General features: G+C 53.6%; 1 protein-coding gene across 1 annotated transcript in view; it reads left to right on the top strand.

Annotated features, from left to right (window-relative positions):
* The window catches only part of TRIM8 (tripartite motif containing 8), a 53,392-nt gene extending 32,919 nt beyond the window's left edge, over positions 1 to 20,473 (top strand). Inside the window, exons 2-6 of the mRNA XM_077823270.1 lie at positions 11,191 to 11,286; positions 13,015 to 13,248; positions 14,661 to 14,692; positions 16,298 to 16,413; positions 19,001 to 20,473. Coding sequence (XP_077679396.1) covers positions 11,191 to 11,286; positions 13,015 to 13,248; positions 14,661 to 14,692; positions 16,298 to 16,413; positions 19,001 to 19,608 — 1,086 coding nt within the window. The 3' untranslated portion in view covers positions 19,609 to 20,473. The remainder of the gene's footprint in view (positions 1 to 11,190; positions 11,287 to 13,014; positions 13,249 to 14,660; positions 14,693 to 16,297; positions 16,414 to 19,000) is intronic.
* The last annotated feature ends 6,847 nt before the right edge of the window (positions 20,474 to 27,320 follow it).

The raw sequence follows: 27,320 nt of genomic DNA, 5'->3' as shown, positions 1-27,320 counted from the left end.
TTCAGCTCGCCCAAGACCTCCTCTGTTGACTGCTGGTTACTGTAAATTTGTGTAAGATGAAACCCAGAAAACATTTCCTTCCTGTCTATGTAAATGGATCGGCCTACAGTCAGTCTCCTGGGGGTTGGAGAGATAATGAAAGGGCCAGCGCCTCTCTGTTTGCATCAGTCGTAGGCACTCATCCGGAGCTTAGCGTGTTTCACCCCTTCAGAGGCTGGGGTTGTTTCAGATGGGGACAGGTGGGGTCCCAAGGTTTGCCCAAGGAGTTAGCTCTGAGGCTTCCTGGCTCTGAGGCTGTGCAGTTCTGCATGCTGATTTCTCTGTGTTAAAGGAACACAATGCTCCTTCTCTCCATTAGGCTGTTTGTACAGAGACATCACCTCGGGCTGCGAGCACATCGCATCTGATGAACTAAGTGGGGCTGGGCTTGCATAGGGTTTGAATGAGAGGCATGAAGGGGTTTCGGGGTCACTGATCCCCCACAGTACTGGAGCAATGCCCCAGCATAGGACTAAGGGCTTCTCTGCTGCAGGAGGTCCTGTCTTCTGTATTGGGGACCCTAAATACTTTGTCATTTAAAGTTTCTGCAGTAGGTGGGGTGTTCACCCCAGTGTCCTGGCCAAATTCCAGGCCTGGTGTTTACTTCCGGCCCCCCTAAAATTCCTTCTGTGGTTTCAAATGGGTATAGTGTTCGTCATGTCCTGTCATAAATTGCGCTCGTGCTGCAGCATGCTGTTAAACAGCCATTGTGCTCCACCCCAGAGACGGCTGCATTTTAGTGGTGGCTGAGTGATCTCCATATAAAGTCTATTGCTTGTTTACAGGCTGGGGCACTGTAGTCCTCCACTGGATGGGAAGGGGTCACCATAGTTATGAATGCGTTTCTCTTAGGAAATTCACTTTTTTTGTGGTGAGGGCTGGAAAGCAGCAACCACAGAGGGAGGAGTCTGGTGTTGGATGCAGCCTGAGCGGGGCGTGTGTGTGTGTGCTGTGTGTGTCTAGTTCATTGTGTTCTAAAATTCAGTGCTGGTGACTTAACCCCACTGCTATGCTGGGACACTGGGGCAGCCAGTATCCGCTTTCCCGCAGGGCCGCTGTGCCGGACTCAGGTCTCAGCGTGGGGCCCAGAGACTGTTTTACCTCTGGCCCATTTAAGGTATCTGGAGCCGTTGCTCTGATTGTGACCTCTTTGCTCTTGCTGCATCTTCCTCCTTCTGCCCCCCGCCCCCACCTCCCTCTGGCCCTGTGTTGTTCCCTCAGCTCTGTCTTTCCGGTTGTTGCAAACAATGACCTTATTCACTCGGGCGCTCAGCACTGTAATTTGGCTGCAAGAGGAGAGCCAGAGCAAGAAGAGAGCGAGATCAAAGCCCTACAACACTTGCCCTCTGCAGAGTGAGACAACTGGACTAGCTAGCCCGTGGTGTTTAAAGGGACAGTGTCAGGTGGCATAGAGTTTTATTTATTTATTTATTTTAACGGTTTCGGGTATTTAAAACAAATACTGTAATAAACTCTGATCAGAATATAAATTTTATTCGTGGTTCAGTGAAAGCGTGTCATGTATTGTTTGCCTTATGGTCGCCTCTAGAGACCCCAGTCTGCGATTGAGGCCTCCAGGGTGCTAGGCACTGTACACATCTAACAAAAGAATGGTCCTCGTAAGTTACAAGAGGAGAGACAAATAACCAACAGACAGGGTGAGGCACAAGAGGACAGCAAAATAGTTCTGATCAGTGTGGCAAGCAGTGGTCACAGCACATGAACTGTGCTAGCCAAAGCTTTCAGGTGTGTGTGGGGGGGGGGGGGGGATTTCAAATTACCTTGTGGCACTTGCAGCCCAGACTTCTGCCACAGCATGAACACTAGCGAGCAAAACTCACTAGAGCCAAAAAGAAACGGGGGCTCCTCTGATTGTGTACTGCCCCAAGCTCAATGAAGGAGCAAAAATGTCAACGAAGGGCAGAACCAGTGTGAAGCGAAATGTAGAAGTTTAAAATGCTGCTTTAGTGATCGTTGGGGTTTGTTAGTAAGGACTTAACCAAGCCTTCCTTGGAAATGGACAGGACCCCCTTCTCACTGATGGTCACTGGTTCGTGTCTGATGCGATGCAGAGATCCCAGCAAGAGGTGCTATGGAAGAACCTCAGCTAGACAAAGCTTTTTGGTTCTTGCCACCAGATGACCTGCTGGGGGAGGGTGCTTCACTGGGGTGGATCGTGTGGCAGATTAACTTGCAAGTTTAATTTAGTCTGGGTAGCTGCAAAAGCACGAAAGGGCCCCCTGATAGGAGGCTGATCCCCTTTGTTTTAAAGGGGAAGGGCGTGCTCGGGAATTCTCACTTCTGTGATCTGGAGAGCAGGAAAAAGCAGCTTTCCAAGGACGGCCTGGGGTGTGACCCACTCCAGTAGAACTCCATAGGAGCTTGGCCATTGACTTCCGTGAGAGTGGGATTTGAGCACGTAGTTTTCAGCTTCTGCCGGGGTACAGCTCAGACATCGAACTCTCCCAGGCTGGGCTGTCACCTTGGGTTAGCGATGGCAGCTTCCAGGCAGGGGTGCTGTTGGGGGTATCGATTGTTATCTGACCAGGGTTCAGCACTGTTCAACACTTTGAAAGTAGGACAGTCGCAGGATTGCTATTGAATGGATTTGGCAGAAACACTGTGTACGAGCTGCTTGCTGCAGAGAGGATAGTCTAGTGGTTAGGGTATTCACCTAGAACATGGAAGACCCTGGTTCATTTACTATGGATGAGTCATTTGAGTGTCTCTGGCCCTCAGTTTCCATCTATCAAATGCAGATAACAGCCCTGCCTTGCTCTCTTTACCTAGTACACCTTGTTTGTTTGTTTGTTTGTTTGTTTTCCTTCTCTCTGGAAGCTTAAAATATATATATAATTTCTATGAAGTTTTAGTCCCTAGTACCAAAATCACCTCCCCCCAGGTCTCTGTGCATGTATTGTGCCCAGCACCATGGGGCCCTGATCCATGATTAGATGCTAATACAAGCAATGTAATACAATTACAATACAATGTAATACAAGCAGTAATTGTGTATCTATGGGGGTGGGGGTGTGTGTAATGACAGCTGGAATTTTTATAGGCAAATCCTATTGCTGTTCAGTGAGATTTGCGCATCTAACTCCCCTCAGCACCTTTGGAAGATTCCAGCTCCCGTGCGCCCACTTTGCTCTAGACGTGTAGAGATGAGAGAAAGAGACAGCCTAGCCGAAATTTTCAAAACAGATTAGTGCTTTAAGGTCCCTCTGTTTTCGGGGTGCCCAATTTGAGACATCACAGGGTACATCTATGCTGCAAAAAGCCCGTGAAAGCGAGTCTCAGCCTGGTCACTGACTGGGGCTTGGGAGGCTCATGCCGTGGAACTAAAGTAGCCGTGTAGACGTTTGGGCTCAGGCTGGAGCCCGGGCTCTGAAACCTGGCAAGGGGTGGGTGGGTCTCAAGGCCCGGGCCCCAGCCTGAGCGGGAATCTCAACAGGGCTACGTTTAGCCCCGTGATGTGAGCCCCCGTCCGTTGGCCCAGGTGCTGAGCATCACTACTGTGGGGTGTTTTTTGTCACAGTGTAGACGTGCCCTGAAAGGGGCCTGGTTTTCAGGAAATGCCGAGCCTCCTCCACGCTTGCGCCCTGCAATTAGAGTTAGCCGTTTTCTCAGCGAGTGCAGCCTCTCTTTCCTGCTCACCAATTCCCCGCTCCCAGGCCTCGATTCTTACCAGTGTATCCGTTGGTCTGAACGACCCGGCGATCGGGTTCTGTCAGTGGAGCTCCACCTGGGAGCTGCTGGCGGTGACTTAGCGCTTAGGATCCTTGTGCTGCCAGGTCGATTATCGGTTTGAATGTGCATTTGCGATTCTCTCTCTTCCCGCGAACAAAATTTCACTCCTGTTTATGATCGCAGGGGACATCAACACCACTAACCCGAGTAAACATTCCCAGGTGTTCACCCAGCCCGGACCAACATAGATCCTCTGATAATTAACCTGGATTTTCTTTCCTCCGGTTACCTTTAATAACAGCTTGGTGTTTGTGGCCTTCCTATACTTGCAGAGTATGATCCCATCCTTCCCTTGTCACGGTGGGATCAAAGCTAGCTATATAGCTCCTTTGGGGGCGGGGGAATGATCTGTTACGCTAACAGAACAGGCAGGTGGGGAGTGCTGCGCTGCTGGGGGTTGTAGTACGTCCACTCAGCCCAGGCTCCGATTAATTTGGGATCCCCACTGGCAGGCTACTCTGAGGACGTAAAACAGTATTTCCCTCCATTCAGAAATCCATTGTGCTCTGATGCTGGAACTGCTTCCGCTTTCCGCCTGTGAGCCAATGTATTGCCGGCTGCTAAGGAACCAGTTACTGCTCTGGTAACTATGCATGGAGCGAACAATAGATTCAACACAGTGGGGGCCAGCCCTGCAAGGTGGTGAGCACCCTTCTTCCTATGTGCTCAGCACCCAGCTCCTCCAGCACCGTGCAGGACTCAACCCTTGCCACATTGGACTATAAAAGAGACTGCGTTAAGTGTTGGGGCAGCATCTCCTTACGTGTGGGGATTTCTGTGGCTAGTAATGTTATTTATTAATAATGACAGGTTTCAGAGTAACAGCCGTGTTAGTCCGTATTCGCAAAAAGAAAAGGAGTACTTGTGGCACCTTAGAGACTAACCAATTTATTTATCATGCTCAAATAAGTCTCTAAGGTGCCACAAGTACTCCTTTTCTATTTATTAATAAGACACTGTCAAAATTTGCATATAAAATAAGAATCCTTCCCTGTATTACTGACAGCACCGTGAATTACTAAGCCTCAAAGAGCCTAAACAAACAGATCTACTTTTCACCACTGATGTGGTTGATTCTCTTTTTGCGCTTCACTTGGCTGGAGCGGTGAAACTGGACCAGTCAGTTTCTCTCAGTGTTTCTGGTCAGTTTCACTTTTGGTTTTCATAGGCGACTAGGTTCATGTCCCTGTACTTAAGTTCACAACACCACAGGGGAAGGCTTAAATTTAAAACACAACAAAACAAAATACTCACCTCTTTACGCTGAAATAAAAAGGAAATTATTAATCTTCATTTTATCTTTTGTACATTTTGTTCCTCAAAATTCACGTTGTGGAGCAGTGTAAACTGTGGGGGGTTTATTGCTTTTTACGGATGAGGGGTGTTCTTTTTGTTTTTGTTTTTTAAATGGAATAAATTGATCAGCTGCCATCCCAGCAAATGGCTGCACTGTCCCATTTCTCAGAGAAAGGGCGTAAGGTTTCTTAGACTCTGGGAAATGCAAACAGATAGCCAGACATCAAACAGATGCAAAGGGGCTCAGGTTATCCCAACAGGAAAGTCCTGCATGAACTGAGACTTTGCTGCAAATCTTATGGGGGGGATCACCCATTAAGTGGTGAACCCTGCTGAGCTGGAGGAGGGGGTAGTTCCCGAATTCAGAAATACCTGTTTGGCAGGAAGTCCGGGGGAGAGGGAAGGGATATATTTTCCTTTTCAAAATACCTAAAGAGCGCAGTCCATATTACAGAGAGAGGAAATTGCTCTCATCAATACAGCAAGGGGTGATTTCTGCCTATATTTTTTATTATTGGAACTTGTTGCTGTGGGTGCAACTGTATCGTGAGCTGTATCAAACCGTCATAAATGTTAGGTTCTTTTATTGGTCTTCTGAGTCTTTAGATTGTATTCATGGCACATTTTCCAACTTTTCTCTGCACCAATGAGGCCTGGGAACTTCAAGCAAGCAAGCAGTGATTCTCATGTAATCACAGGATTCCAAGAGCTGGGGCTTTAGATGAAACACCACGTATTGTGGGGCTTATAATGGAATCACAAGAGTTGGCAGCATTGCGCGGAAGGGTTGAAAGGATGTACAGATAGATAGGGGTTAAATAGTTAAAAGAGCTGCCACATGGACAGGACAGGCCCTAAGTGCTTAGGGTGTTGATCTTGCCTTTCCAGAGGCTTGGGCCGAGGATCGAACCCAGATCTTTTGCATTGCTGTGCAGTGCTAACAGCTGTGAGCCGGTAGACCTGCTTCGGGCCCCATTCTCACGTTGGGATGTAGAGTCCCATTGAGGTCAGTGGGAACTTTTCCCGCGGGCTCCGGGGGGCCTGCTGCAGGATGTGTGTGGGGGGCTTCTGGTGGAGCTGGAGTGTGGGAGAAGAGCCAGGGCTCAGGAGTGGGGAATGTGAAGGGGATTCTGCATCGAGGCAGCTGAGCGGGGACAGCCCCTGTAGCTTCATGGGTCAGTAGCCTGCAGCATGAAAAACCCAACCTGTACTGCACGAGGTCTGGGTGGGCCTTCCTGGAATGGATTGCTGACGGCGCTGCACGCCTCCCACATTTAAACTCCCCAGCGGTCAGATGACTGAACTCTGGTTTAACTACTCCTTGCTAGGAACGTCGATGTATTGATATCAGTGGCAAAGCTCCCATTGAGTTCCATGGAACCAGGATTTCACCCACTACATTCATATTTAAAAAAAAAAAAATCCTATTTTCGTCGCACAGTCGATGACCACGGCGCGTTGACCAGTCACCACGGAGCTCTACAGGGTTCTGGACTCTCAGGAGTCGTCCGTGTTCGGGGCTCTGGTTGTGGAGAGATGTCCCCCTCAACAACATCCTCCTCCTGCTCTGTGGCTGGAGGCCGGGAGTCACGTCTGCGTTCTGTGCAGCATGTCTTGTTACAGAATGCCCGTTACTTGGGCCACTGTAGGAGAATTGAATGGGGCCATCCACTTCCTTCCTTGCTCCGGCAGGCTGTCGTGGTGGCCTCACGAAAGGCTCTGATCAGGCTGCTGCACCATTGTCCGGCCCTGGGAATGGCCCGGGTTTCGCGGTGTGCAGCTTGAGGCTGGGGATCGGGACGGGCGTGCAAGCCGGAGCTCCGCCGGAGGCTGTCCTGGGGGTTTCTTAGCGTCCCAGAGGAGCTTGCGTCGCCTCTGTTTCCATGCCTGCCTTTCTGCTGCAGAGGCTGTAATGGCTTTTTGTAGAGGTTTCATGAAGCGCTCGGCTTTCTGGGAGGCCCCTGAGAAGGGATTTTTCCCCTGAGGGGAAGCTGGGGACATGGCAAAGTTTGTCAACTCCTGGCCTGGACAGTGGTGATTCGTGGTTAGATCTGACTTCCCAAGGGTATCCCAAAGGCAAAGAAATCGTTGTCAAGCAGTGAGGTAACCTCGTGAGCAGATGCAGAGGGGAGGGCCCGCTCTCGGGCTGGTTCCCTGCAAGTTGATTGAGGAGAACCAGGAGCCAGTCATCCGGGAAGAAGTGACCCACGAAAATCAGCAGGGTCCTTTGGACAGATCTTGCATTTGATGAAGGTAGTTGGCTTATGTCTGCGGCAAACATTGCTTGGCATGGGACTGGGGAAATCAGCTGGTCAAGGCCCGTCATCCGCTGTGTGTGAGATATGCCGATAACCCATCCGCTGGGCTTCACTGCCCCCCTCATCACTTCCCTCTACTGGGTGGGACCCAGCTCCACCACTGACATGTGTGACCGGAGGCAGGTCACGTCCCCTCCCTGTACCTCTGCTTCCCTTCCCACTTGGCCTTGTCTGTTGAGATGGTGAGTTCTTCGGGGCCGGGGGGCTCTCTGCATTTGTACAGCGCCTAACGCAGCAGGGCCCTGATCTCCCTGGTGGCTAGTCAATGCTACTGCAATATAAATATTAATAACGCTGTAAGTGTGTGTGTGTGTATGTACACACCCACAACCCCCAACACCAGTTTCTTACAACCACCTAAAGACATACACACCAGGGGCACCAGAACGGGGGGGACCAGGGAGCCATGGCCTCCCCACTTTTTAAAATTGGAAGGGCATAGCCATAAGAGCAAGCGCTGGGGGAGGACCAAGCGAGGGGGTCTTGTGGGAAGGGGTGGCTGGGAAAGAAGGGGCGGGGTGGGGCCTTGAGGGGAATGGGGAGCGGGGGCTCAGGGAGAAAGTGTGGGGAAGTGGGGGTAGGGGCACCTGTGTCACCCCCCCCCACACACACACACACTTTTTAGGGTGCTTCTGCTGTTCCTGACACACACACGCACACCCCCTTCCTGTTCATTGCACATCTAGTCAGGCTCACTAGTGCTGCAAGTCAGTTTCCCCCTCAGGTCCTCATGCCCCGCCCCACCCCACCCAGGAGAGCAGAGTGGGGGCTGCATACGGACCCGCTGGGGGCTACTGGTTTGATCCAGAGCCTAGATTCAGGGCCAATTTGACCCGTCAGTGTCTCATTAAGGGACCGAGGCTGGAGGCGAAGAAACCCAAGAAGGGGCCCACTCCTGTACTAGTGCTTGACTTATCCAAGTGTTAACGAGGCTGCAGGTGCCCCAGACCTTCAGAAAAACACCGAATCGAGGAGGCTCCAAATTCTTGCGTACAAAATAAGTTGAAGGCTTCAGCCTCTCCCTGCAATGCAACTAATCGTGGCAGCTCCGTCCTCCGCCTCTCTCCCGCCCTCCCTCCCCCTGCTTAGGCCAGGAATTAATTACTTGATTATAAATCCCCGAGTGCTGGTTTATATTAGCAATAATCCCCTCAAAATTGGTCTTAGCTGCCATTTCCCTCCGTGTCCCCGTTGCTGTGCCGTGTTTTCTCTTCCAACCGGTCAGTTTCCCAGCTGCCCCTCCCTTCTTCCTCGGTCAGGTTAGGAGTGCAGTGGCTTTTCCTGAAGGGATTAACGCAGGAAGAATTAAGGGCAAATGTCTGAGAATTCTTCTGCGTGTGTGTTACGGGCTGGGCGCCCCTGACGTAGCGCCTGGAGTTGCCCGGCGCTGATCCTGTACCAGTGGCTCATTGCTTGCCTTCTGGCCGGAATGCCGGGCCTCCGAGCCAAGCTGTTTAGCAGATGACTCATATGGTTGTAGCCATTTTTGGATTTCTGATTTATTCTGTCTTTTAGGGCGTGTGCGTGTGTGTCTCTTCCATCTGGCTGAGGCTGGAAAATACATGGTCCTCTTCCCAGAACAAGATTCCCCCGTTAGAAAATAGAAGCTGCTTGCGGGGCAGCTTTTAAAATGTTCTTTCCTCTCTCATCCCTAAATTCTCGAGGATGGGCCTTCTCTCCAAGGGCACTGCCGTCGGGGAGGAACCTGCCGGAGCTTCCTCTCTCGCCGGAGTAGCTGAAACCCAACACGAAAATGTACCAGCCCAGCCACGGATTCCACCTTGACAGCGATCAGCCTGGAAAACGTATCGTGATATTTCACTCCCCCAGCCAAAAAAACCTCCGTAGGATTTCGCAAGCTTGGTTTAGCTGAATCTTTATTATCCAGAAAAAAACACGTGTATCAGAAATGAGGCCACCTTCTCCCATCTTTTGGGATGAAGGGCCCTCATCTGAAATGCTGTTTATCTGCTCTACCTTCCTATCACCCATCTTGTTGTGTCTTTCACTCTTTACAGCACAGAAACAATGTGAAGGAACCACAGGGGCACAGTTAGGTCCCAAATAACCATGTTTAGTAAATATACATGAACATGCGAGGCCAAGGGGCAGACACCCGGCTGTTCTGACTGGTTTCTGGCAGTGTCTACAGCATAGAACACAGTGAGCGCCTCTAGAGGGCTCACAAACTATTAAAAGGGATACTGCCTTGTTCCAATACACTGCACATTTCACTCTGATCAGCGAGGCTATACTATAAATATTTCCTTCTGTCATCACCTCTAAAATAATCGGGGGATATAGGGATTTGGACTGGAGATCAAGAGATCTGGCACTTGTTCCCAACTCTTCCACTGACTTGCTTTGTTACCTTGGACATCTCTCTTTGCCTCGGTTCCTTGTGTATCAAATGAGAGTAACCCTTCTTTTACACAGCACTTTGGGATCCTCCCATGTAGGGAAAGATCTCTAGAAGTGTAACTGAGTAGTAGTAAGATCAGCATATATGTAACACGCTGTGCTGGGAGTCATGAGTGGGGATTGAACTTACAAACTTCCGTACCTATGCATCGGCTTCTACCTCTAGAGCTGAAGGAGTAACTCAGTCAGCTGCTGGTGGTAGTAGGCTCTTATCCTTAGCAGCCACGAGAGAGGGCTACAACATGCTCAGCCAGCCTGTAAAATTTATCGCCAGTATTACTATTCCCTGGATTCTTTACTTGGTTGCTTAGACAAAAACCCTGTCCCTGGATAATGCGGAAGTGGGGCTACAAGGGACAGAAGGAGGAGAATGAATGAGGAGCAGACGAGATGCACTTTTTTCTTCATTTATCTTGTATAGGCTGTTACTCTTGGTAGCCGCTTCTGATTGTGTCAACTCTTCTTCGCAGCCAGACCTGGTGGTCCTATAAGAAGTGGCTGTGGGAAAGGGGTCTTGTATGGGAGACCCCGGGAATACAGCACAGCTCGGTTTCTCCAAAGGCCTGGAAGGGACAGTGGATAGATATCTTTGCGTATTCAGTGGAGGCGGCTGTGAGTGCAGTCAGCAGCGCCTCCCTCAGTTTATAGAGGGGTGCTGTTTTCTCCAGGCCAGCCAGAGCCCCAGATCTGCTCCTGGGGGGTGCCAGAGCGTCTGTCCCGCCAAACTCAGTCAGTATCGGCTTGTTGGGTAATTGTGATGGTCATTATCCCTGTGACAGGGCTGTGCAATGTCGCTTGTAGCGGGGAGCCGAAACGCAGGGTCTGAAACAGAAACGGGTCAGACCCCACAGTGGCCAGGCCCTCTGTGTGGAGAGGGAACGCTGACCTTTCAAGAGGGCACGCTGACCTTTCAAACCCGACCCTCTGGACGGCTGTTCCAAGGTGGTTTCCAGGCACAAACAGGCTTTCAGTCTAGAGGAGTTTTCTTATCGGCTCACGAAAGCCACCAAGAAAGAACCAATATAAAGTCTCCCATGAGGGAGGAGGCGGGGATGTGTCTCTCGCTCTGCAAGACCCTCCCATGGTCGTTGCTACCCCCAAAATGCCAGCTAGGCAGAGACTGGCACTGCAGAGAGGCCGCGAATCAGGGACGGACGCTGCCTGCTAGCTGGGGAGGGTTGCTTAGGATGGGACCTTGTAGATCAGAATTTCATACCCCTGAACGGTTGACCCGGTAGCCAGCACACTACCTCCGCTGCCCCGTTGATGTTGTGTACCGCTGATCCCGTTTGCGTCTGTCTTCCCTCACGTGCCCCTGCGGCTTGCCCCGGTGACTGACGGCCGCTTGCCATCTGTTCTGTTGCAGAAGATGCTGATGAAGCAGCAGGACCGCCTGGAGGAGAGGGAGCAGGACATCGAGGAGCAGCTCTACAAGCTGGAGTCGGACAAGCGGCTGGTCGAGGTAGCTGGTGCTTTTCCCTCCCTCGTGGCCGCGCCCTTCGACCAAGGCAGGGTCTCGCGTGGCAGCAGGGCACGAGCCAGTCCTCCCGCACCAGGGGCTGCCCGGGCATCACCCGCCGTCCTCGAGGAGGCTGCGGCTCCGCGGTGCCGGGCTTAGGGGGGACAGAGGTCCAGCCGGCGTGGAGTTAACTCTCTGCTCAGGGCCAGGGCAGTCAGCCCAGAGCTGCCATTGCTGTGAGGATCCAGAAGCGGCCCGATGCTGGTGGGAGGTCTCCCGGAGCTGCTGGCCATCCAGATTTATTAGGATCTTGGGGGAGGGAAGGGGAGTCAGTGCCCAGAATGGACCCCCAAGTGAAGCCGGGGCAAAGCGAAGATGTGGGGAAAAGGGGCTGATGTGGGGCTACCCTCTCAGGGGAGGAGGGGCGCCCTGCTCAGGCACGGCGGGCTGGGTTTGTCTCTCTCTGCCTCATTACTCAGGTGCTAGCTAAGCAGCCCTGGTTGGGGAAGTGGGGGAAAGTCTCTTGGTACAAGAGCTTTTTATTGCTGGTCTATGCAGCCCCTCTGCCTGCCCCCAGCTCCCTCAGGATACAGGGGGTTTCACTGCTCTCCCCCAGGGCCATGGAAGAGGAAGGAGTGTGGGGGGGTGTTGGGTGGGTGGGAGAGGGAACCGTCTTAATACACTCCAAGCCAAGTGGGATGCCAGCGTCTCCTCGGAGCAGGGCATGGGACCCAGAGGTGCGAGACCCTTATATAGGGACGTTAAAGGGGAGTGCTGAAATCCACAGGAAAGGGGAGACTTCGGAGATCGAGGTTAATATTTTACGTAGGGGAAAATCTGCTGGGTCCATCCCCCTCCTCTTTATGGCCCCACCACAAGGCAGGTCACCCCCCAGGGGGCCCAGGCAGAGCAGGGGGCGCGTAGAGCCTTTCAGCTCTAGCTCACTGGCTCCGGTGAAACTGACAGGGGGGTCTCAAGCCAGTGAGCGCGGCGGGATCTGGCCCCTACGTGGGCAGGCTCGGCTGTGGAACTAAGGGCTGAACGGGCCCTGGAGAAAGCTCCCCTCGCTGGTGGAGTTGGTTGCTCTGGGGCGGTGTTGAGCCCCCATAGATCCCAGGTGATCTGCTTGGATCTGGAGGGAATTCGCTATCCCAGCAGAGGCCTTGAGCCTCCACAGCCGCCCTGGGACCTCTGCGATTCCCAGGCTACTCGGCTGCACTGCCAGCGATGGTCCAGCTGGCAGATGGCCCTGGAACTGCTCCGCCACCCATCACGGGCCTTCCCAGGCATGGCAGAGGCCTTGCACGGAGGCCTGCGGCTGCAGGTTGCGTTGGCTTCTGGATGGAGGGGAAGGCTGTTCTCTGGGTTGTTAGAAGCTAGGCCTGGGTGGGTGACACTAATTAATTAATCCATTGTGATCACTCAGCTCACCCTGCCAACCCCCCGAGCCAGAAATGGAACCCAGGCATCCTGACCCACAGGGCCAAGCTGTTCCCTCCTGTAAATACCTCCACAGCCCTAAATATCTTGGTCCATGGGCTGAGGCAAAGCCGAAGGGCTGGCCCGCCAGGAGACAGGTCGGGGGAGGGGCGGGGCAGGCCGGGGACGTCGGCAAAGCACTAGCAGGCCCTGTCCCCGTTTCTCCCTCCGCGAGGGCGGCGGGCGGGGCTCTGCAGCGAGCGGGCATGGCGGGGTCTGACCTTGGGCGCTCTCCTCCCCGCCGCCCCCCAGGAGAAGGTGAGCCAGCTGAAGGACGAGGTGCGTCTGCAGTACGAGAAGATGCACCAGCTCCTGGACGAGGACCTGCGCAAGACCATGGAGATCCTGGAAAAGGCCCAGGCCAAGTTCTGCAATGAGAACGCGGCCCAGGTGCTGCACCTCAACGAGCGCATGCAGGAGGCCAAGAAGCTGCTCAGCTCCGTCCAGGTCATGTTCGACAAGACCGAGGACATCAACTTCATGAAGGTGCCAGGAGGGGCCCAGCTGGCCATGGGAAGGCAGAGGGGGAGCCCCTGGGATAACGGGGCTGGTGGCCGGATTCTAACAGTAGGGGAGGGATGGGGGACATCTTGGGACAGCAACTGCTTTTTCAGGGTCCCTGGCCTGACCACACACCCCCATCGTGACCCCAGAACAAAGAGACTCAGGTTTAGTGATGGGCTGGGAGCAGAGTAACCTCGTGATTCCCACACCCCTTCCCCGGGTCAGCTCTCCCCACGCCATCAATACCCCCATCTCCCAGCCTGGAAGAGTAGGTGGAGCACCTTAGGGGAGGGGGCTCCTGAGCGGGGGACAAGGCAGGATCTGCTCCTCCTAAGAGTCTAAATTTGGCCCCAGTCTCCTGATGGCCGGAGTAGCTTTTCCAGCCCACATGCCTGTTTGGCTGTAAGCCAGGACGCTCCTCGGTCCTTGCTGTGGATTAGCTGGTTTCTCCTGGGGTAGGCTGGCAGTGGTTGGCCCTGCCCCTGTCATGGCCCGTGGGGATAATCAGTCAGCCCGGGGAGGAAGAGGACAAAAGATGGGCCAGGAACAAAACCCAAGTCGCACAGCAGAGCTAGGGGTGGGGGTAGGCCCTGTGGATCATCGCTAAACAGAAAAGGGGGACCCTCAGGATCTCCCTCCCTTCTGAGCCTGGGTGGGTTTTAGGGCCTTCCACTTAAACCCTGATTGAGCTGGTGCACGAACCGGCTCGACCCCTCTGCCTCACCTCACTCCCCGGATGGATTCCGACTGATTAAGGAGCCCTTCCTGGCCTTGAAGCTGGGGTGGGGGAGCAGCTGGGCCAGTATCTCCCCTCTCCTCACCCTCCTCTGGTAGTAATCTCCTGCTCACAGGCCCCAGACAGCTCTGCTCCTCCTTTAAGGCGGATGATCAACGCCTGAGCTCCTCATGAGCCTGCAGCCTGTGCTGGCTTCCCTCGTAAGGAGGCTTTAAAGGAAGCCGGGAAAATCTCTGACCAAATCCAGCGGATGAGCAGGAATTTACACCCTGATAGAGGGGAGCGCTGGAGCCAGTGGGAAGGGCCAGGGCCCCAGATCCCTTCCCAGAGGTGAATCCGAAGGCTGCTGTTTTGGGGAGTGGCGGTGAAGCTAGCTGGGGGTGGGCACGACGGGGCAGTGCTACGTTAGTCGTTCATCCCTGGTGATCCTCCTCCTGAAGTGTAACACCACTGCCAGGTGACTGTGTCCCGTCCCAGCTCCTGGCGGGTGACTTACCGCATCTCACGCCCCCTGCGGCAATTTGGCATCATCTCTGCTCAGGAGAGAGTCAGGCCTGGAGTGTGCGGGGGGGGCTGCAGGTCCTGGGAGAGGTGCATCGGGACACAGCTGAGACGATACACAGCAGTCACTGACCAGGGTTTCTCCTTTCCCTTGTAGAATACCAAGTCCGTGAAAATCTTAATGGACAGGTAAGAAGCCAGTCTCCCCGGATGAAGGATGTGGATAAATTGGAGAGAGTCCAGCGAAGGGCAACAAAAATGATTAGGGGTCTGGAACACATGACTTATGAGGAGAGGCTGAGGGAACTGGGATTGTTTAGTCTGCAGAAGAGAAGAATGAGGGGGGATTTGATAGCTGCTTTCAACTACCTGAGAGGTAGTTCCAGAGAGGATGGTTCTAGACTATTCTCAGTGGTGGAAGAGGACAGGACAAGGAGTAATGGTCTCAAGTTGCAGTGGGGGAGGTTTAGGTTGGATATTAGGAAAAACTTTTTCACTAAGAGGGTGGTGAAACACTGGAATGCGTTACCTAGGGAGGTGGTAGAATCTCCTTCCTTAGAAGTTTTTGAGGTCAGGCTTGACAAAGCCCTGGCTGGGATGATTTAATTGGGTATGGGTCCTGCTTTTGAGCAGGGGGTTGGACTAAATGACCTCCTGAGGTCCCTTCCAACCCTGATATTCTATGATTCCTGGCAACTCATGTTCTCAAGCAAGGGTGGGATCGGAGGCTCTGTCGGCTGTGTTGCAGGGCTACAGAGTGTGACTTAGACACAGGGCTAGGCGTCGCCCGACCTTGGTTCTAGCCCCATCTCTGCCACACACTCACTGAGTGACGTTGGGCAAGTCACTTTTCGGCCTTGTGCCTCAGTTTCCCCCATCTGCAAAATGGAGCTAAGAATTTACCCCACAGGGGTTTGGGAGGTTTGAGTCATTGTCATGTGTAGAGTGCTCTGAGATCTTCTAGAGCTACTAGAAGGAGAAAGCGTGGTGGTGGTGGTTGTATGATCCGGAGCCGTTATCTGGGGCGGGAGGAAGGTGGGGAGAAAAGTCACACGCTCTGCCAGAAGAGTGAGCCTTCATGAGAGGGGACTGAGTGCCACCAGTGTTAGGTCAGTGGATCCATCCCTGGGCCTAGCTACCAGCCCTGCTGGGACTTGCGGTCTCCACCCCTGCAGTGTGTGCCTCTTGGTCTCTCCAGCATGGTCCTCGCCTACTTGCTGGCCGCAGAGACGCAGGCAGGGCACCCCGAGGAAGAACATGCCCTTCCCGAACAGATGCATTTGCCTCCCGCCGAATGGGAGCTCCGAGGAGAGCCACAGACTGATTTGGGAGGAGAGATTAAAAGAGCTGGGAGTAGGGGGGCCGTGATCACAGGGCATAAGACCCCCAGAAGGGAGGGGCGCCATGTCGGTTGGTACCCTGGGATAACGGGCTGAACGGAAAGGAAACGCAGGCTGGATATCAGGAGCGGCTTCCTGCCTGTGTCCTGTCAGGCTACGGGGGCGTCTCCTAATGGAAATAGCGCTTGCGGGGGATGCGGGAGTCGCACCACGGGGGCCTTTTAAAACTAGGCTGGCCAAAGCCCCAGGAGAGGGACTGGCTGATGTAAAGGCCTTTCTGTCCCTGGCTGAAGCGGAGCTAATTACAGATGAGGCTGCCCGGCAGATGTTTGGCAGCTGTCAGCCGCTGGGAAAGGCCTGGGGAGAGATGAGAGCCGGGCAGAGCGTGGGGGGTGAGGAGGGGAAGCTTGACGCTTTTAATGAGTCCTTTCGCTCTCCTTGCGGGTTGGTAAAGGACTCAGAACTGCACGGGCGGCAGCCTGCCACCTCCCAAGATCGGCCACCTCAACTCCAAGCTCTTCCTGAACGAGATCGCCAAGAAGGAGAAGCAGCTGAGGAAGCTGCTGGAAGGTGAGACATCCCTCTGATCCATGGGCCTTGTCGTGTGGCACCGAGATCCGGGGAAAGAGGCAGCCGGATCTCCCTCCCCCCCCCGTGTCATTGCTCTGAGGTCAGCAGGGTTAGCCCAGGGCTGGAGTCGATCCGCTCTCTGCAGCGTGGTGCTGGCAAACCATCGCTCGGCATCTCCAGGGTTACCGAAGGAAACAGGGCAGCTCCCCAGGCTAAAAATGTGCCAGGGATTGAATGCGCCCATGCTTGTGCGTTAATTGCATGAAGGTTTAAATCAGCCCAGAACCCCTTTGTGACCTCTGACCTCTGTGTCGCTGCAGGAAAGCCACAGGAACTCCAGGGGCTCAGGATTGATGCCTGCGTGAGCCTGGTCAGGGTCCGGCCCTTTGTGCGGGAAGGGGGTTTACATGCAGGAAACAGCCCTCTGTATTTTGTGTGTGTCTGCAAGGATGGCAGACCCATCAGGAAACATCCTCTGCCGCTCCGCTGCCCTTCCCTGGGTCTGCTGCAGCCACCAGGCAATGAGCGGAACTAGCTCCCAGCACAGGTTGTCCTGTGACTATGATCTGGATCACCGGGATGAGCGAGTTCTGGTTTTAGGGATCCCTGGGCCCTTTTCCCAGGACAGGTGATGGTGCCGGTGCTCTGGCCCACTTGGATAACTGCATTGTGCCTCCCTACATGCCATTTCCATTGGTGATGGCGTCGTTTGTTGTGTATATACAGTGCCATGGGCGCATCTGGGGCTTCACCCGGCCCAAGGATCTTCCAGGCTAACGTAGAGTTAACCCAGCAAGGAGGACAATGAACAGGGTCTGACGGGAGGGCATCTGGGAGGATGGAGGATCGGGCAGTGATGATGAAATGGTGTGCCCAGCTGCTGGCTGTACCAGTTTCCCCGGGTGCTCCCTGACGGCCGAGCAGATTTAGACATCAAAAAAGGCAGCACAACTCAGTGCCAGGTGCCCATGTGCAACTGCTGTGCATTTCAGGATTGCTTTCTGCAAACATTTGTGCCAGTAAAATGCAGTGTTTCTTGAAGGCTGCTCGGCAGCCAATACAAAAGGGGACTGGAGTGAATTCTTTTAAATAGATGCTGGTCTTTTTAATTACTATCCCAGCTCTCCCAAAATAGTGACAGAAAACGGCTATGCAGGCAGGGGACTTTCCCACCCTGTTCCAATCACAGAACACATACAGGATCTGGGCCAAATTTGCCTCTGTCTATCCCTGGTTCCCATCACCATGGTATCTGGGCACCTTCCTGCCATTTGCCTTTAGCATTAACTTAAATAACAACAAAAGAAACCTCAACTGGCTGTCCTTAAAAGTTTGTCCCTGCAGGACCCCTTTATCCCTGCCCAGAGTTCCCTATGTCTCTTTTCATACCCCTAGGTTGGAGCTGATAGGGGCCGCCTGGTCTGGCTGCCAGCGTGAGTCCGCAGACATAACTCTGCCTCTCTGTTAGCAAGAGGCCTGCAGGTCTGCGTGGGCTCCTAGAACTGGATGCCCTGTTACAAGGCAGAAATCTGAGTCCTATTCTTCTCCTGTAAATGGCTCTGGAATCAGTGGTGTTACTCTGGATTTCTGCTATTGCACCCCTTTAGTTAAAGAGGAGGCAGAAGTCCTCTCTAATGGATGTAGATGGGATTCTGTATTGAGGCTGCTGGACACAGCATGGGAGCTGCAAACCCCATGGCTCCCTCTAGTTCCCAGGGTAATGAACAGTGCGTGATGGCTAGTATCGCCCCCAGGCAGGGTCTCCTGAACTCGTGGCCTGGGGCTGCACTACTAATGCAGAGTGTTCCTAGCCAGCAGCTGCTCGGCAAGGAGGGTGAGGTCATGTTTGGCTGGTGTACAGAGCCCTGCATTTCCAAGAGACCCAGCCGGGGTTCACCTTGTACGCTGGCTGACATCAATGCAGCTTCTGGGCTGGGAACAGGCTTCGGGAGGGCTGGAACTGGACCATGGCCCTGTAATTGCAGCTTTGATTGCGGCTCTGAAACCAGCTTCCAGCCCCTCCTTCCCGCCTCCTTCCATGTGGGCAGTCGCCTCGGTGCACGGGGCAAATTCCATCTCTTCAGATGGTTGCCGAGGGCGCGGGTTCCGGCTCCCTCCCTCGGGAGGAGTGTGGTGATTTGGGGGGCCGGTTCCAGGGGCCCGCCCTCTCTGGAACATGGCAGCGACGCCTCGGGCAGGGCTGGAGTCTCCAGGGAGAAGGGAATGCTGGGAGAGCGGGGTGGAACTGACGCCGACCTTTAGCTGTCCCCAGTGGGGTGCTCCGCCCCGAGACCCTGCCCCCACTCCGCCCCTTTCCCCACAGCTACAGCCCCTCCCCACCTCCTGCCACCCCCACTTGTCCCCCTCCTCCTCAGTGCCTCCCGCCTGCCACTGAACAGCTGATTGGCGGTGGGCGGGAGGTGCTGTGGGGGAGGGGGAGGAGCTGCTCGGCGGGTGGCTCCAGCCAGGGAGTTGGCGCCTATGGTCTTGTTGTTTCTCTGAGCCATTGTTCGTTTTCCCCTCCGGCTCCTGAATTCCAGCGGTGGCTTCTGATCGGGCCGTTTGTCTTTTCTCTCTCCCCATCCAGGTCCATTCAGCACCCCGGTCCCATTCCTACAGAGCATCCCCATGTACCCGTGCAGCGTCAGCAACTCCGGAGCGGAGAAACGCAAGCACTCCGCAGCCTTCCCCGAAGGCAGCTTTCTCGAGCCATCGTCTGGGACTGTGGCAAGCCAGTATATGAGCCAGGGGGCTTCCGCTGGCGAGGGCCAGTCCGCACAACCCATGGTGCCTTGTAGCTCCACGCAGCACATTGTTGGACTGCCCAGTGGCCCGCAGCCAGTCCACTCTGGTTCGGTCTTCAACCCGTCTCACTATCCCAATAGCACGTCCTCTCAGCAGTCTGTGCTATCCCAGTACGGCGGGCGCAAGATCCTGGTCTGTTCAGTGGATAACTGTTACTGTTCCTCGGTGTCCAATCACAGCGGGCACCAGCCGTACCCCAGGTCGGGTCACTTCCCCTGGACAGTCTCTTCGCAGGAGTACTCCCACCCGCTCCCCCCTGCTCCGGCTGTACCTCAGTCACTTCCCGGACTTGCCGTGAGGGAATGGATTGACGCATCCCAGCAGCACGGGCGCCAGGATTTCTATAGAGTCTACGGCCAACCTTCCACCAAACACTACGTCACCAGTTAACCATCAGACTCCCCACAGAGTGTTGTTAATTACACATTCGGAGATAAAAATCCAGTTTTCTTGCTTTTCTTTTTAAATCGCACCCAGTTTTCTTCCTTCCCACCTCTTCGGAATGTGGGAGGCTCTTTTCTCTCATCTCGCTTTTTTCTTTTTTAATATTGGTTTTTAATTTAATTTTTCAAAATTCCTCCCCTTCCTGGAAAAAGATGAGGAAGAAATGAATGAGGTTTTTCAATCAGACATCTGGTTTCGAATTTCACACGTACTTGCTACTTTCTGGTTTGGAAAACTTAGAGGGACGGTGGCTCCTTTTCTGTTTCAGTGTCTGTGGGTTCTTTTTGGTTTGGTTAATTTTTATTTTTTCCTTCCCTTTAAAAAAAAAAAAAATTATATCATTGATTCAGTAAGAAACGATACTTGTAGATTTTTGGGTTTGTTTTTTTTTTAAAACAAGGCTTATCTTTTGTGTGTGTGTGTGTGTGTGTGTGTGTGTGTGTGTGGAAAGGCCACTTATCATGCATCCTGGCATTTTTTTTTTCCCCTTCTTTCGGAGATTTGTAAATACACAATGGCAGGAGATTTAATGCACAAACAAACAGACAAACAAAAAAAGGGAAAAGAAACTTTAAAAAAAAAAAAAGAAAAGAATAAATAAAAAAAAAAATTCTGTTTTAGTTTCCGGGGGGGAAGCGTCGCCAAGTTGCACACGCCCCTTCCCGTGTATCGCTGATGCAACTTCCTGTAACAAGCACTTTGTATAAAAAAAAAAAAGTGGACTTCCTGCTATAAGGCACAGGTATTTATTCTGTAACCAATTTTAGAACACAAAAAAAATATTCAAATAAATGTGATCACTTAGTGCAAATGCCTCGCTCTGCTGCCCCTTCTGCCTCCCCCGCGGCCCCCCCCAGGGAACAGGGGCCCGTTTCTGCTCCAAAAGAAGGCTGTGACCTCATTTTAGAAATAGGCTATTCTCCGGTTTGGTGGGTTTGTCTCTCTAATTCAGGTGTTGGAAACGATCCGATGAGCAGCGCCTGGGTTGGGGGAACACCGCAAATGTTGGTCAAACGCATGCAGGCTTTGGGCCGCTCACGCGGAGGTAAATCTGGAGAAGCCCTTTTAAAACCAAGGGGCCCGATTCTGGTCTTGTGTCGGGCCCGATTCTGCGGCGCTCAGTGCCTTGGATCGTTGCGGTTGGCCTGCTTCTCCGTTGCCTTGCATGGTTTACCTGATTCTCCTCCTATCTTACTCCAGTTTTTCCGTGGTGTAAATCCATTGACTGGAGCGGAGTCACTCCTCATTTGCGCTGGAGAGAGACGATTCAGCCCCCTTGTGTCGGCCTTTTGCTCCTAATTCAGCAGAACACTTGAACGTGTGCTTAAGTCCTGTTGATTTGACTTCATCTGGGTGCTGAATGGGTGGGTGCCTTCCCTTGTTCTGATCTGGTAGGTTTCACATTCACTTTGGGAGGAGTACGTGATTACACCTGGCACAGCAATGAAGGCAGCCCTTTGACTTCAGTGGGGCTACACCTGGTCATAAGGGCTACTCCAGGTAATAAGTGCATGCAGAACTGGGCCCTCATCCTGGTTCTACCCAGTGACTTAAAGTGTAATTACTCCTGATTCTCGCTGACAGAGCGTGAGATCCAAATCAGACCCATTGTTTTGTCAATATAAATCAGTCCCCCGGAGCTCTGTGTCAGAGCTGTAAGTGTGGATGCTACGTTCTAAAAGCTGTGACCAAGCAAGGTTTATTGGGGGATGTGGACAGGACAGAGATTGCTGTCCCCATGGACTAGAGTGAAATCTTGCTGACTACGGTGTAAGGATCTGCCTGCCTTTATCAAGTAGCAGTGAACCCAGTATGGATACAGTTCAGAGCCGCCCTGGCACATCCGGAGCTGGATTGCACACCCGGTTGTGGCCAACTAATCGGCCCACAGCTGGTCTGGACCAAGAGATTTAGGTCCCATGGATGAGTGGGCGTTTCATGTCTCCGCTTTTTATAGCGTAGCTCCTACTGAGACCAGCTGACCTGGAAGCTGTGGGGGCAGATCAGAGGGAGCCGTTCAGACAAGCTCTAATTCTAGTTGACTTCCACAAACCACCGAACTCCCCCTTTTTGCTGCAGAAGCAAGTTGGGAGGCACAGCCTGTGAAATCCAGCTCGGCTCTGAGCTGGTGACTGCGGGTTCAGCGCTGTTGACTTCGCTCCTGACTTACATGGGCATTAGTGGTGTCTGGCCTGGCCTGGCCCTGTCGGGACACCAGACTCCTTCCTGGAGGAACATTTTCGTTGAGCTCGGCTGATGTTTTGGCTTCAGACACCGGCGAGTGGGAAGGAGGCTGTGAGGTCCAGGAACATTTGTGGTTCCTGAACTGGTGACAGCTTCCCATGTGCTCTCCCCTGTAGCCGGTGGAGGGCTGCATGCTGGAGAGAACAGGCAGGCGTGGTCTAGGCTAGCACTGTGGAACCCAGGGTCTGGGCATTGGCTGCTCTGGCCCAAACAGAATCAGAATCAACGCCTGGCTCTGTTTGGCCCTGGAGTTCCCATTTGGGCCCTTCTTTGATCCATCCTGCCTGTGTGTGGCTATCAATCGGTGCCGTCTCCCAGCTGGTCGCAAACGATATCGGGACAGGAACTGCGGCTGCAGTCTTTTTTCCCCGACCTGCCGTATGCAAATGTGATGTACTGCTGCTTCTCCCCACGGGCTACTGACGGGCGCATGGGGTGCAGAAAGACCCTCAAGCAGGGGCTGCTTAAGCTTGAGTGTACCAACGGAGGAGGGGGCCAGGGCAAGACGTTGTACAAAGGGATCAGATCCCCCTGGGGCTTGTGTTCTCTTTCCTGTTGCATTTGAACATGTAGACATGGAATAAAGGTATTTTCTGTCCCCCCTCATTCAGCGTGTCCCCTCCTCTGGCTCCTTTCTCCTCTTCCTCCGGTTCCCAAGAGACCAAGGTTCGCAGGCTGGCGTGGCCTAGTGGAGGACTGGTGCTCACAGAGAGCTGTGGCCTGCTCCATGATCCTACAGAATTACGTCTATTACATCAGCAGCTAGAGGGCCCCTGGCAAGACCAGGCCTGGTTGTGCTAGGCACTGTATAAAAACCTAATGAGAATTAGCCCTTGCCCGGAAGAGTTCATAACCCAAATACAAACAAGGCAGAGGGAGGGTGGGTGGGTGGGAAGAGAACCGATTTGCCCAAGGGCACCGGCAGAGCCAGGGATGGAACCCAGGTCTCCTGAGTCCTAGCCCCATTGCCTTATCCACTAGCCCCAATGGCTGAACTCTCAGTGTCTGTCTCCGCTGCAATAAAGGACCCGGGGGCTGGGTCTCGGAGCCTGGGATCCAGCCGAGTCAGTTGACCCAGGCTCTGAGACCCAGTGCCCTGGCGGGGTTATGGCAGTGTAGACGTACCCTCGTTGGCTTTGACGAGAGACCGATCGTGCTCCCTCTGCCGTCTCCCGGGATGTACCAGCAGGCCGCCGCGGAGTTCCCCTCTCCGCAGAGCAGGGTTTGTCAACCGAAGTAGTTCCTCTCTCTCACGCAGTGCGAAGTGCTGGGGTTGCTCATTTGGGCCCCGATCCAAGCAAACCCTTACACACAGGCTAGGTGCTGTGCAAATGGAACAAAGCGGCCATCTCTGCCCCCAAAGAGGTCCCCGGGGAAGGGCTTTGCTCAACAGGGAATACAGCGAAGCAGGTGCTTAAGGGCTTGGCTGAATCAGCTACGGAGTCTCCAGTCCTCCTCGCTTTACTCAGGTCAGCATATCTGTTTACACCGGAGGTGCAAGCGGGATGGCGGCACTGAAAGAGAAGCCTTTACTGTCCCCCACCACGGTGTTCCCATGAGAGGGAGCTGCTGTACTGGGAAGAGGGAGGGGAGGACACATCAATTGCTGTTTCATTCAGAGCAGGTTGGAGCAGGAATTAGTCCTATGGTGCAGGGAAGGCTCCTTGTTGCTGTTTGAAGTCAGCTGGGAGTTGAGCTTCTGGCTTTGATGGTAGCAGGGCCTAGCCCTAGATTTCCCCCCTCCTCCCCCATTATGTCATTGCTTTGTCCTCCCCCACCTTCCTTTCCTCCAACATCTGTCCCTCGTGTGCTGAGCGCGTCTCCGCTCTGGGCTGACGCCCGTGCAATGGCACTTTCACATGGACCAGAAGGCTCCCGGCTGCAGGCAGTTTGCCTCTGGCAGCTGCAAAGTGTTTGTCATGCAACCTGCTCCATAGGGCTGGTGTCCTCGGCAAGCGTTTATTGCCAGCCTGTGGGTTAGGGACGCGTAATGATACCTCTTGGAAGCCTCACCAGCCAGGCTGAACAGGGCATGGAAGGAGCAGCCTCGCAGCCGTCACTAACCGAATAGCTAATGCCAGGAAACTCAAATGAGCGTTTGTATTGCAGTGCATTGGCCAGTGTGTCTGGGCTCTGCTGCCCTCTGCTGGCTGCAATCAGCACTGCTGAGCTCTGTGTCATAGACCCTGTACTGAAAACAGCTCATGGGAGTTCTCTTTTAGCACAACCTGTACAGTCCTGTGCTTCTGGAGGAGAGATTTTTCCCTGACATTCTTGGTGATCGTGGGGTACAGCACAGAGACCCCCAGGACGTTCTAAGCCACTGTGGAGTTGCTACAGGTGCATTCTTCTCATTTTACAATTGAAGAAACTGAGGCACGGAAACTGTGACCTGCCCTGGCCTTTGACTCCCTAGGTGACCTCACCCAAGGAACTTCACCTCTCTGCCTCAGTTTCTCTTTTGATAAAATATCTGTTTTTTTCCTCTCTCTCTCTTTTTTGCAGCAGGTCACAAGTTTCCATGTGTTTCTTTAGAGTCAGTATGCAGAAAACTATAGAGAGGTGGGGGGGGGTTCAGGGAGGGGGGGTGGTTGCTCTGTGACGGTTCTATACAAAGGTGACCTCAGGCATCCAGGAGAGACAATAGTCTAGATATCTGTCTTGCAGAGAGTCATTTTTTGAAATGGGAAAAGGAGCAGCGGGAAACCCTGCTAACAGGTTAAATAGACACAGCCAATTAAAAATGATATTGTCCATCACTCCTTCCCTTCACTAACAATGACACTGGTGAGTGTCAAAATCGAATCCCGGCAGCACTGCTGTTTACGTTCCCTTTTGCACTTGGACCGCGGGTCTGTCTCCCTTGAATACCCTTGAGTCCTGTTTTGTCGCGTGTTCATTAACATGATTGAATATGCTAGTGTACAAACAAGCTCCAAGAGTGGGAAGTTGAAGCTAGATCAATTCAAACTGGAAATAAGGTGTCAGACGAGATGGTTATAATGGACTCTTCTGGCCTTTAAAATCTATGAACCAAACATTTCTGCCCCGCTGTGAGGACAGCCTGGGGTTAAGCATGTCTAGTAACAAAGGGTTGTGTCCTGTCTACACTAGAATTTATTGACATGCCAATGTGTGTTAATGTGTGTTAATACACAGCTAAAAAGTGACATGTAGCCAGACCTAGCCTAGGCAGGTCAGTTTAGTATTAGATTTTTGTACAATTTCTTTCTTTCAAAAAGATCTAAAATCTGTATTTTTATGCCAGGCAATGTTTCAATAGAGATGGTTTCTTTACCCTTCTGCCTAGCAAGCTGGGTAAGATGGTCCCACTTTGGTTCTCTTTGCACTGCACGAGCAATCATATTTTGGTAACTACATGTGACCAGCTCATCTGCCCTGATTAGCACAGCTGCTTTTGCCACCAGCCATGCTGCCTAACTGGGTTTCTACTGGCACAGTCTGGGAACAGTTGGGCAGCTCTCCCATACTGCAAGGCACAGAATGCCATGGGGGCGTGCATTGCCGCATGGGGCAATGCCCTCGGGGACACCTTAGCTCACAGAGAGCTGGGTGGAAGGACACCTGGCCTCCCTGTCAGAGACAGGTGGTTGGGGGTCACCTCTGCACAGCGGAATGAGGGCTGGAGCCAGACTCTAGGAAGACCATCATGTGGCAGTCTTGGGCACAGCCAGCTGCTGGTTCGTATTAGCCCTGGTGAGAAGCCAAGCGTGGCTAGAGCCACCCATGTCTCCCATGGGATCACAGACCTGGTGAAAAGCTGGAGTGGTGGGAAGAAGCGGAAATCAAAACTGGGTGTGAGGCTGATCTGGGGGCATTCTCCACATCAGCCGTCTTCGAGGCACCTGTCCGGGCTACATAGGGACTGACTTACGCGTTCGTCTGACCGGCTCCCACTACCCCAGTTCAGTGCGTCTATGCGACCGTATTTATCCCCTCACAACAGGGTGCCCGCAGCCTCCTCCGCCCTCAGCCATGGTCGTGTCAGTGCTCTCCCGTCCCATCCGGCGGCCGCTGCTGGGGGCAGTGAGGTCACAGGTGCCTCTCACCCGCCGCGACGCTTTCAGGGCCATCCTCCGCTTCTGGGAGGAAAGGCTTAGCCGATCACACAGCTACGCCTGGAAAGGACAGAAACAGCGGGACAGAAGCTGGTTAGTGATTTAAGCCTGGTCTGAAGTGACACTGTCATGGCTTGTCGGGGTGGGGGTGGGGGGTGATATAACCACTCCCCTGACCCACAGGCCCTAGCCTCTAATTTTCCCTGGGGGTGCTCAACCCCCCAGTCAGCCCCAGGCTCTGCCCGCAATTCCACCCCTTCCCCTCGAGCCCCCCCGCCTCTTCCCGCCCCCACTCCACCCCTGCTCGCCTCTTCCCTGCCGCTTTCCGCCCCCCCACGAGTGCACACCATTCCTGCTCCTCCCCCTCCCTCCCAGCGCCTCCAGCTGACTGCGAAACAGCTGTTCTGCAGCGTGCAGGAGGCACTGGGAGGGAGGGGGAGGAGTTGATCAGCAGGGGCCGCCAGTGGACGGGAGGCACTGGGGGAGAGGGAGGAGCTGGCTGCCGGTGGGTGCTAAGCACCCGCTAATTTTTCTCCGTGGGCGCTCCAGCCATGGTGTCGGTGCCTATGCCCTGACTCCCATAGCTATCACACCCCAGTGCGGCCACGGCTGTGCAACCAGAAGAGGGCTTCGGTGGGCAGAGTTAAGGTTGGTTGGGGAGTTGGTGCTTGGGTGGGAATTGGAGCAGAAAACGTCCTCTGTCGGCGTACGCTGCGCTGACGCTAGGGACCTCAGAGGGCAGAGGTTCCATGGTGTAGTCATCGCCCCAGTGACCTCATCTGCAGCAGGAATGAAGCAAACCTGGTGTGGTAGGATGTGACTCACGTGTGGGGTTGGCCATGCTATATCCTGCCTATGCGCTCAGAGTAATCTGCCTTGGGGCTGGGACGGAGGCTGACGGGGCCTTCCTTCCTGCCTTGCCCCCTCCCTTCCCAGCAAGCGGCCTGGCATCTCTGACCACGCAGCTAGGCCCACGCAGCTCCAAGCTGCCTTGAAGCCCGACACCATCATACTGCTCCGATGCAGTCAGGCTCTTGGGGCCAGAAGAAGGAGAGGCCACGACAGCGGCTTGCAATGAACACTCCCCCCCCACCACCACTCCATCTCCCTCCCCTCCCCCCAAGAACAGAATTCACTACATGTCAGACCAGACACCACACAGGGTATTTTACCACGGGGGTTGAAGCCCAGATAGGCTGAGGTCTGTTTTAAAATGGAAACTCTGTCAGTCCCTTTGCAGATCGATGCACTTTGGCTTGTACTGGCCTCCCTCAGAGAATCCGACAGCCCATTACGCAGCAGCCAGAGAGAGGATTTTTTTTAAGCCTGTTCTGT

The sequence above is a fragment of the Eretmochelys imbricata genome, chromosome 7, assembly GCF_965152235.1.
Source record: "Eretmochelys imbricata isolate rEreImb1 chromosome 7, rEreImb1.hap1, whole genome shotgun sequence".
NCBI lineage: Eukaryota > Metazoa > Chordata > Testudines > Cheloniidae > Eretmochelys > Eretmochelys imbricata.
Note: the sequence above shows the minus strand (reverse complement) of the source record. Positions and strands in the feature narration are given on the sequence as shown.